At 35.8% G+C, this 12,093-nt stretch overlaps 1 protein-coding gene across 1 annotated transcript in view; it reads left to right on the plus strand.

The window, feature by feature from the left end:
• The window catches only part of LOC150089839 (dihydrolipoyllysine-residue succinyltransferase component of 2-oxoglutarate dehydrogenase complex, mitochondrial), a 286,282-nt gene that overhangs the window by 124,655 nt on the left and 149,534 nt on the right, over positions 1-12,093 (plus strand). Inside the window, exon 7 of the mRNA XM_090389672.1 lies at positions 4,424-4,532. Within this exon, the coding sequence (XP_090245798.1) occupies positions 4,424-4,532 (109 nt within the window). The remainder of the gene's footprint in view (positions 1-4,423; positions 4,533-12,093) is intronic.

The raw sequence follows: 12,093 nt of genomic DNA on the forward strand, positions 1-12,093 counted from the left end.
GGCATGTGTTTGGACTGTTTTGAAAGAGAGAGCGTGAATTATAGAAGCCAATTCAGAAGAACAGTGCCCATGGAAACATCTGTAGAAGAGGCATGCAGCAGAAACAGTACGTCTATGAGACAGCAAGTGGAGAGACTCTGTTAGAGATGAATCATTAATTAACCTAACTGCCCTCTTCTGAACGGAATCAAGAAGCCTGAGAGAGGTTTTGGGGGTACCACCCCAGATATGGGAACAATATTCCATGGTAGGGCGGATTTACGATTTGTAAAGAGTAAACAGCTGTTTGGAAGAAAAGTAATGCCGAGAGCGAAAGAGAAAACCAAGTTTTTTTAGATGCAGAGGAAGCAATATTTGTAATGTGCTTGTGCCAAGAGAGATTAGAAGTCAGGGTAATCCCCAAAAGAGATATATCATTTTGCCTAGAAATCGGAGTGTCACCAAAGATAAGCATAGGAGCAGAAGAATCCTTTTTGCGAGATATAAGACAAGACTGAGTTTTAGAAGGGTTGAAATCAACTAAGTTGTCTTTGCCCCACTGGAGAATTAGTTGGAGATCAGCATTTAAAGAATCGGTAGCAGATTTTTGAGAAGTTGAAGCTGATTGAGTAGGACAAGGTTTCTCAAAATGGAAAGTGGTATGCAATGTGCTATCATCGGCAAAACTATGGATAGGATTTCCAGTAAATGGAAGAAGGTCATTAATATACAAGAGGAAAAGAGTGGGGGGAAAAAACTGAACTTGGGGGACACCGGCATTAGTGGAGAAGTTAGAAGACAGAGAGCCATCTACCGTTACTCTCAGTGAACAATCAGAGAGAAAACTGGATAACCAATTACAAAAAACAGTTGGCAAACCATAAGATGGAAGCTTGTTAAGAAGACCTTTATGCCAAACACGATCGCAAGCCTTTGAGATATAAAGAGCAACTTTTTTTTTTTTTTTTTTTTTTAATGAAAACTCCAAACACGAAAGGTATCAAAACCTATAGTACTTAGTACTGTGCATGGGTTGAAGGAGAAGTTTGGGGGGAGGGGGATGCCGGTGTGTGTTTCTTGTGTTTCTGTTTGTGTTTGTGTAACTGCTTGTGTTTCACCGAACTTTTCCATTGAATTAGTCCATAAATGGGTAACATAAGCCAGAATATCACCAGTGGATCGACACTGACAGAATCCATACTGACGATCATTGATCGGACAGAATGTTTCTAGTAGTTTAAGAGTTGGCTGTTAATTGATTTCTCCATTACTTTAGAAAGAGTAGAAGTAACAGCGATGGGACGATAATTGTATGGGAGGGATTTGTTAACCTTTTCAGGAACTGGCTGGATATGAGCAAATTTCCAAGCAGAAGGAAAAACACCTTTGGAATAAGAAAGTGAAGAAAAGGTGGCAAAGAACAGGAATAAGTTCAGGGTACAGGTTTTGAGATCAAGTGGAGAAATACCATTGGGACCTGGAGCTTTCTTAGCATCAAGATTCATCAAAATCCTTTTGATGGAAGACCACAGGAGGCATTGAATGGAGCGTGTTGGGAATGGTGGGAGATGTTTTACCAAGATCATTAATACATGAGTTGGAAGGAAAATGGGATCCTAGCAGGTCAGCTTTATCCTTGGTTGAAGTGACAACATAACCATCTGGTTTGGACAGAGGTGGGAGCAGAGATGGGCAAAAGTTGTGGCCAATAGCTTTGGCAAGAGACCAGAATGCTCAGCTACCATTAGGGCAAGAAGCAAGTTTTCTACTCTTAGCCTGTTCAAACTCTAGTTTGGACTGATTAATAACTGCTTTACAATTGTTGCAAACTTCGGTGTAGGCAGTAAATGAAACTGAAGAATTAGAAACAAGCTAATTATGATATATGTACCGTTCTTTTGAACAGCCTTAGCACATTTATTGGAAAACCAAGGTTTAGATAAAGAACGAGACTTTAAAGTGGAGTGTGGGATAAAGGATTCCATTCCTGCAAGAATAATTTCACTGTCATCCCATTTTGCATTCTTGTAATGCCAAACAATACGAGGTTGGGAATAGCCATGAGATAAAGGCTCCATTGGAGAAGAGACAATCACCAAGTTGTGATCTGAGGTGCCTAAAGGACCTCTCACTTCGACAGTGTATTTAGAAGGGTTGTTTGTGAGAAAAAGATCAAGCGTGTTGGCTGTATGGTTAGGATTGTCTGGTATTCTTGTAGGTAAATGAACAATCTGTGCAAGGTCATCAGTAATTGCAAAAACCTCAGCATCTCGACCAGCTGGGTCTGTGTGACTAGAAAACGGAAGGCAGCTGGAGTTGTGAACATTAAAATCACCAAGGAAAATTATCTCACTGTTAGGAAAGTTGGACTGGAGAAAGTCAAGTTGCAAAGAGAGAAATTCAAAGAGCTCCAAGTGATTAATGGAATTTGGAGAACGGTAGAGACAACAGATGAATTTGACACATTGAGGTAGTGAGATTTTAAGCCAGAGAAAATCGAAAAGAGGAGATTTGAAATTAACAAGTCTCTTTACAGGGAATATTGGAATGGACATATGCACAAGTACCACCTTTGAGGAGAAAGGAATCATACAGCGAATAATTTGGGCAACTGAGATGAGCAGTAGTTGAATCAACTGATAACTGAGATTCTGTGAGAAAAAGTACATGGGGTTTGGCAGACTGCAAGTGGAAATGGATATTGTTGAGATTAGAAATGAGACCACGTATATTTGTGAAATGAATTAGGAAGTGTTTGGAAGGGTTAGATCTTTTTGCAGATAAGCGTACTCTATTAGTTTGACAATTCATGGTGTATTCAATGGTAAGAAATAGTGGGTGGGACATGCTGTATGAAGTAATGAAATTTTTGGATATGGCGTACACATGGTAAGAATATACCCAGATTCTTGACATAACGTGGCCTCTACAATACCCCCCCCCCCCATACACACTACTCGGATTCCCTCCAGTCACTATCTGGCAGAGTAGAGGTAGCAAGATTATACATTAGCTGATGTGAAAGCCTCCTAAAGAGTTACCAATAGGTTCGGTCCGGTGTACTAACTATCGGCCGCCGTGCGAACACCATTTTAGAGCTGTACCCTCGAAATTGTAAGGAAGATTGGATCTCGCCATGATGTTCATCATAACCTCAAAAAATCATCAAACATACTGCAAGATGGAAGAGATGGGGAAGGGTTGACCAGAACTTAGCTTTGGAGACTAAACATGGGTTCCACCACTTCAAGCCTCCAATAAGCAAAGTGGTGGTATTGCACGGGGTTGATGAGAATCATCTACCACCTAGTACTGCCTGGTAATACAGAAGGGTGGCATTCCTCCATGTGGTGTGGGTGCCACACCTCGACCCCTGCTTACTTTGGTTCACACCTGGGTGGTCACCCACCGTGTACTTGTGCATGGAGGTTATACCCAGGATTACTAACAGTCCCACCACCGTGAAGGTGCAAGCAGAGGATTTGGTTGTCACAGACCGTCCGGATTTTGCCGAAATTGGATCCACTTGACTTGAGTGTCATCCGAATATCAGTTCCATCAGTGTTTTAGACTCCCAGGTAGCAAGTACAGCTAGATGGTAGTCAAAAACCACCAGAAACATTTCAAACTGACCATTGTATAAGATTCCCAGCAATATCCCTATAAAAAAACACATTCATTTTGTGGTGTTTCTTCCTTTCTGTACGTATGGTGATTAACAAAAGTGTAATAATTAATGTAATAATTACCAGTCAGAAGAAAATAAATAAATTCCTTGCCAATTGACCTTCCAGCTGTAAACAGGAAGCAGCAGTATTTGTTAATTTTAATATTTTATGTTGTCATTTTTGTTACAGCCTAATGTCTCTTGAGATTTGAACACAACATAAAACTATTTTAATTATAGCTAAGCTTGACAGCCTTCCCATATGGTTAATCTGGTTTAATCACACAACTGACTTTGTAGGCATAAAATGACCAAACCCTGTCTATCTATATACAGAAATAAAATATGTTTCTACCTGATAACATTCATGGGTTGCCACTGCCATCATTGGATTAGGTTACACTTGACAATTCTTGACAATGCTTATTTAAATACAATCTGTTTATCTAAAGAACTCAATTGTGGAGCACAAATGCCGTCAGCGAGATTCACAGTGATATTAGTAATTAATAACAATTAATGTTTATAGATAATTTATTAATAGCCATTTTAACAGTGTTTAATTAGTCACCATGAAAATGTCAAGAAGAAAGAGCAACATAATATTTTTATGTTGCTCTTTCTTCCATAAAATTTTGGTATCATTATTATGCCACAAAATTTAGGTGTCATTATTCCGTTGATCTATAGTCTATTGAATATAATTTTTTCTTCTAGAATTCTAGAAATTCTAATAGTTTTAAAATTGCTTGTGAGAGTGATTAAATATTTTTATAGACCTCTGTTCCAGTTCATGCACCAGCTGCTGGTATAATAGAAGAATTACTTGTGGAAGATGGTGCAACTGTACAGCCAGGAAATCCTATCTTTAAACTTCGTGTAACAGGTATTGTGTAGTATACAAAATTAAGTCTTAAAGATAACAGGCAAATTTTCATTTTGTATGTTTTTGAATAGTGTGTATGTATGTGTGATGCACACAATTAAAAGCTGAATTGTGGTTGCATACTTTTATTTCAAGGACTGTTTTCTTCAATCGAATCTTTCATTTTATTTTTTTACAGTTAACATTTTTAAGTTATAAGTTTATAAATCGTCACTGGGTTGTCAGATACTGCATTGCACTGCACTGCACTGCAGTATCTGACAATCCAGTGATGATTTATGTGGCAGTGATCTTATTCTCTTATAACTGTTCCATTAAACATAATGGAATAGTTATAGCATTTTCATGTGGTTTAATAGTTTTTCTTTACATTAATATCATTTTCTATGCAGTACGATTTATTATCCCCATTTCAAATAACTTATCTTTTCATTCAAATTTTACTCGTGTAAAAAAATTAACATTGGCGGACAAAGGTATTTTCGCTCCCTGGGAGAAAGATTTTTATCTGCCCCCTTTACTAAGGATATATATATATATATATATATATATATATAACTAAATTAAAATAAAATAGTGCCAGTAGCATGGCAAACCAGTAGAGTGAAAATGAACTGAACTAAATAAAATAACAATAACAGAAAAATATATGGGGGGGAGGGTTAAAGAAGAAAAGGGTAGTGTTGAAGCAACGTTCCTAAAATAATTTAGAAATTAAGCCAATAGAGAAATTTAGCGGCGCCCCCCTCGATGGCACCCGTTTCTGAATTATGTGAAATCTCACTAAGGTGGAAACGTAAACTATAACAACATTACATGACCAAATAAACTGAAAATTAATAAAATAGACTGACCATTATGCCCCATCTTGACAGAGGACCACGAGGCCAATAATAGTCAGGGAATCACTGCATTTTGAATGCTAAACAAATCCATGCAACAACGGAATGATACTAAGAGCAAACCGCCTATGCAATAAATTTGCATAGTGGTGGTCCTTATGCAGCGAAAAATAATAAAACAGAAAACCTAGTACTTGCATGGCAAAACCACACCACTAACAAAACAATAGTTGAACTGAAAATATATAGAGACAAATTAGGCTATAGATGGCGGTACGAATGCAGCGGTAGCACATCACGCTACCCCCATTTAAATATGATCAAATTAATCCAAAAATTAAATAGAGAAATAAAAATTATATATTAAAATAAATAAGAAAAATAATAGGAAAAGCTAACATCAGTAGCAGCAGAAAAGCACAATCCACTACGTGTTGCTTATAATAAACTAAATTAAAATAAAATATTGCCAGTAGCATGGCAAACCAGTAGAATGAAAATGAACTGAACCAAATAAAAAAACAATAACAGAAAAATATATGGGGGGGAGGGTTAAAGAAGAAAAGGGTAGTGTTAAAGCAATGTTCCTAAAATAATTTAGAAATTAAGCCAATTAAGAGAAATTTAGCGACGCCCCCTTGATGGCACCCATTTCCGAATTATGTGAAATCTCACTAAGGTGGAAATGTAAACTAACAACATTACATGGCCAAATAAACCGAAAATTAATAAAGTAGCTTTTCCTATTATTTTTCTTATTTATTTTAATATATGATTTTTATTTCTCTATTTAATTTTTGGATTAATTTCATCATATTTAAATGGGGGTAGTGTGACGATGTGCTGACGCTGTGCTCGTACTGCCATCTATAGCCTAATTTGTCTATATATTTTCAGTTCAACTATTGTTTTGTCAGTGGTGTGGTTTTGCCATGCAAGTACAGTGGATTCCAGTTATTTGGGCCACCAGTTAATCGGGGCAGCCATTTATTTGGGGCAAATCTTAAAAAAACAGAAACCAATCGAGAAAATAGCCAGGGTTTACTTCGCTTAACTGGGACAAAATACTGTTTAATCGGGGCAGGAGACCACAGCACTAGAGATTACCCTATGATTGTCTCCGACGGTACCATGTGGTTCGGTCGAAATTCTGGAGGTCACAACCATAAAACAATAAAAACAATTAGCAGTCACCTGTTTATTGGGCTTTTCTGTTAGTGAAATATATCATAAACGTGATAGACAGTAAACTCGATCTTAACTAAATTTGCGATAATACCGACAGCTGGGATTCTGTGGGTTATTATGGTGAAATGTGTTTACACTTCCATGAAATCTTCAATCATATAAAAAAAATAATTTTCAGAATCTTCTCTTCATTTCTATTTTTGAAGCTTTGTAATTGGTTACTCCGTTCTCACTTGCGCGTATTGTGTTACTTGCAATTTGTGTGTGCCGTGTTCTTTGTTATTGGTTGCTTATCTTTTTACTGTTTTAAATTTTAACCCCAACCCACAAATGTCAGTGAACAGAAAAGTCACCTAGTTAGTATGTACATATTACAGTACGTATTAATTATTCCGATTTTCACATATCATTTAATTTTTTAATCAGTAAGGTAATAAAGGGTAAATTTGTGCTTAGTATATCTTTTCTTTTATAGCCTGTGGATAATATTCCTCCTATTTTCGCTAATTAGAATTAAAATTCAATTCACAAACATGATCACAATGACCGGCGCTTACTGCACATCGTATAGTGGATGGTACTTTACTATGCTACCTATCAAATCACATTACGATGGTGACTCCATCGTAACGTGATTTGTTTGTACAGTGAACCAATTGTAAAGAGGGTGGTGGTACATTGTATTTTTAACTATTTACGTAAAACTTCGGATAATTGGGGCAGCCGCTTAATCGGGCCAAAATGCACTAGTCCCGATGTGTCCCAAATAACCGGAATGGACTGTACTAGGCTTTCTGTTTTATTATTTTTTGCTGCATAAGGACCACCACTATGCAAATCTATTACATAGGCAGTTTGATCTTAGTATCATTCCGTCGTTGCATGGATTTGTTTAGCGTTCAAAATGCAGTGATTCCCTGACTATTATTGGCCTCATGGTCCTCTGTCGAGATGGGGCATAATGGTCAGTCTATTTTATTAATTTTCAGTTTATTTGGTCATGTAATGTTGTTAGTTTATGTTTCCACCTTAGTGAGATTTCACATAATTCGGAAACGGGTGCCATCGAGGGGGCGCCGCTAAATTTCTCTTAATTGGCTTAATTTCTAAATTATTTTAGGAACGTTGCTTCAACACTACCCTTTTCTTCTTTAACCCTCCACCCCATATATTTTTCTGTTGTTATTTTATTTAATTCAGTTCATTTTCACTCTACTGGTTTGCCATGCTACTGGCAATATTTTATTTTATTTTAATTTAGTTTATTATACGCAACATGTAGTGGATTGTGCTTTTCTGCTGTCATTGATGTTAGCTTTTCCTATTATTTTTCTTATTTATTTTAATATATAATTTTTATTTCTCTATTTAATTTTTGGATTAATTTGATCATATATATATATATATATATTTTTTTTTTATTATTATTATTATTTTTTTTCCATAATTTGTAAAATTTTGACACTCCGGTGAAGAGCCCTGCTAGCCCGTGTCTTAATCCAGCACTGAAAATGAATGCAAGTCCATTTACTTATTTTGGACACAAAATGTTGTATACTTATTGCACATAACCTCTAAAATGCTATAGATTTTGATTAATTGGTTATTGGTTATTTTGATTAAGTAGGCAATCTATATTAATTGGTTTCCTAATCAAATGATTCTTAAAATGTTTTCTTAACTTTGTGATTTATCAACATAATAGAGAAAAAAAAAATTATTGTTCCTGAGCTATGATTAATTTCCTTTGGTTTTTTATTTTTGATGGAAATTATCAGTCATAGAAATTGCATGAATAAAGGTTTTGACCAGAGGTATAAGCATTTGAATACAAGTATGTTCATAATAGTGGCAAGAAATATTTGTTGATTTGCCTTTTATAAACAAATTAAAGAAAGAATGGTCCAAAAATTTGGACCATTGAAACATCATATATTATAAATGAAATATCAAATAAACTAAGTACTTTTTTCAGAAAATACAGGGAAACATATAAATACAATATTCAAGACATAAACAATATAATATACCTTATAAAATGCCAATCTGGATGTAATGCATGCTACATAGGTAACACCACCACAAAATATGAAACTTCCAGAACAGCCATCACGAGAGCATACTATTATTATAATAGTTTCAAATCAGACCAACCAGGAACTGAACTCGGTCAGCATGTACACTCTTTTAATCATGATCCATTAATAGATAATGCAATTACAATAATTAAACTTAAATCGAATTATAAGATATTCCAGTACGAAGCCCTAGCTATAAACTGGTTCTGCCAGAATCGATTATACGAAATTTTAAACACTAAATTACCCACAAATCTATTACCAATATGGCAACTCACACAAATCAAATTTCCACGTGTTTAACGTAATGCATCCTGGGTACTACGATACTATAAATCAATACTTACAACTCATCATTCACCAACTGATGACGACGACATTGAAAGCTTCTCGTCCAGCTCTTGGTTTTTCAAACACACGAATCTTCTTCATAATTTTATAAATGTTAACCAGGAAAAAAGTGGTGCACCACTTTTTTCCTGGTTGTACCTTTTTCAGAAAATACAGGGAAACATATAAATACAATATTCAAGACATAAACAATATAATATACCTTATAAAATGCCATGCTACATGGGTAACACCACCACAAAAAAGTGGTGGTGCTACATAGGAACCACAACCAGAAAAAAAGTGGCGCACTTCCTCTTCCTAGAGACATGTTTTTAAATTAATTAATCTATTAATATAATTGGAAACTTTTACTTTTACTCTCTTTACTTTCCTTTATGTAAATTTAACCCTAACCAATACAGATCTAGAGGTGGGTACTAAAATAATAAGCTTTGCTAGGAATCTTAATAGATAATCAATAGTACTTCAAGCTTTATTATGATGTGGTTACAAAGGAACTGGATGCAAAAAATAATTTTGATATCATATATTTGGATTTCAGGAAAGCTTTTGATACTATTGCACATGGAAGACTATTGTACAAATTGGAGCAGAATGGTATTAAGGGTAAGTTGCTACAATGGATAAAAGGATGGTTAAGTGGGAGAAGACAGAGGGTGGTAATCAATGGGTGCTGCTCTTCGTGGACTAATATTATTAGTGGAGTCCCACAGGGTTCGGTGTTGGGTCCACTGTTGTTTTGTATATTTATCAATGATATTGATGAAGGTATATCAGGCTTAATGTCGAAGTTTGCAGATGATACAAAGGTTGGCAGGGTTGTTAATGACAGTAATGGCAGTGTGCTACTGCAACAGGATCTAGATAATTTGGGCAGATGGACTAAGAAGTGGCAACTGAAGTTTAACCTTGACAAATGCAAAGTACTGCATATGGGTAGAAGTAACCCCAGAGAAACGTACCAACTGTGTGGTACTACACTTAAGGTGGTAGAAAATGAAAAAGACCTGGGAGTAATTGTGCAGTCAGATATGAAGTTTTCTGAGCAATGCAGACAGGCTGCCAGGGCAGGTCATGGGGTTTTGTCAATGATATATAGGAATTTTGCTAGCATGGAGAAGGAGGTGATTGTCCCTCTGTATAAGGCAATGGTCAGGCCACGCCTTGAGTACTGCGTACAGGTCTGGAGGCCTCATTTTAGGAAGGATGTAGATTTACTTGAGCGTGTACAGAGAAGGGCAACAAGATTGGTGAGGGGAATGAAGGGCTCCTCTTACCAAGAAAGGCTTAAGTTCTGCAAATTGCAGTGGCTGGAGACTAGGCACCTGCACGGTGATCTGATTGAGGTATATAAGGCCTTGAATGGGTTGAGCACGCTGAATTCTGATGGGATCCTTCCACTTGTTCAGATTACGAACCTAAGGGGGCATAAATTCAAATTAAGAAAAGACAGATGTAAAATAGATGTGCGGAAATTTGCCTTTAGCCAGCGGGTGGTTAATTGCTGGAACAAACTTCCATCTGTCATTGTGGAAGTTGACAGGTTAAATAAATTTAAGGAGGAACTGGACAGGCATTTTGAGGGAATGGTGTGATTTTTTTTTTTTTTTTTTTTGGCTGATGCTGCATAAGCTCATACACTTGCTTTCTTGCATCACATGCCACTACTACTACTACTTTCAGCTGTAAAATTAGTCATCATTTTCTAGTTTATATCTTTCAATGTAAAACCCTTAAAAATGGCATTATTCTTTGGTGCCTGCGACTGTTTAATTAATATCAAAAGTAGACCGTCAAGCTCACGAAGCTGTCCGTCCATCTTCCCAAAATTTTTGGGAAACATTGCAGATTGTTTGGAATAATGTTAATCAAGATTGTTATTAGACTATTAGACACTATTATAAAATTAATCACCAGAATGCCACGCCTGTGTAAGGCAGTAATAAAATCTCGTGGAAGATATTTTGATGAAAAATCAGTATAGTTGTTAATATTAATGTTTTAATGTTTTTTTTTCTGTAAATTTTTCAATACTTAATAAAAAATGTTAAATACTTTGTAGTGTGTTGTTTTTTAAAAAAACCTTACTTTGTCCTAGGTAATTTCAAAAAAATTAACAAAAGCTGTTGTCATACACTGTGATACTTTTAGGCAGGAGTGTATGTCATGACATAAGCAAATTTTAGAATGTTTCGGTCATGTTTTAACCATAAAATTAAATTAGTCAATTAAACAAAATTAGAGGTATAATAACAAATTTAATGGGTAATTTTCTTAAATTCTGGCCTTTTCTTAACTGTTATATGTGTATCCAGTTCATCTTACCATATCCTCTCTATATGGCATTAATTGACTGCACTTCCAAAAGCTTTTGTCTGGCCTGATAGTGTATTGGGGTGATCTGGGTCATGTGTCATTACAGATGGGAGGGGGAAGAGAGAGAGAGAGCACACGTGATCGATCGATCCATCCATCCAAGTTTTTCAGTCCACTAAACATTAAATAATTGGCCCATACACACGTGCATGTACAGATAACACATGATTAAAGATCACATTTGGTATCATATAAACTGGTGTCTCTGATCAGATTCTTTAATTTCTGCACTGAGGAATACCCAACTAATTTATCAGTCAGTGACTGCATGTTTGAGCACATCAGATATTGATCATTTTATTCTTTGTTGAAGAACACTGTTTTGTATATTAATTTTATATTTCTTTTTATTATTATTATTTTTTTGCTCATTTTTGCACTCTTTGCTAACTTAGATTAGCAGAGTTATAGTCTATTCATGGAAAGGAGATGTAGCAGCAAATAACTGCTCATGATTATCATCTATACACTTGTGGGAGCCAGTTAACTACAGAATTAATGGTATGAAGGGTAACAAGTAGGATTTGAAAGGAGTAACAGTACCTCAGCATGTAGCAAGGAGTTTATACTAGTGCTAAGGGTTCATATTTGGCCAGGCAGACCAGGTCGAATTTGAATCCTTGGCACTATACTTGCAGAAAACTTAAAAAAAAAAAAAAAAAATGGTGTCACATTGTTTAGTGCCTACAGTCATGCTTTTGTTCAAGAGTCTGTGGCAGTAGC

Source organism: Mastigoproctus giganteus, chromosome 2, assembly GCF_048544385.1.
Source record: "Mastigoproctus giganteus isolate SK-2022 chromosome 2, ASM4854438v1, whole genome shotgun sequence".
Taxonomy (NCBI): domain Eukaryota; kingdom Metazoa; phylum Arthropoda; class Arachnida; order Uropygi; family Thelyphonidae; genus Mastigoproctus; species Mastigoproctus giganteus.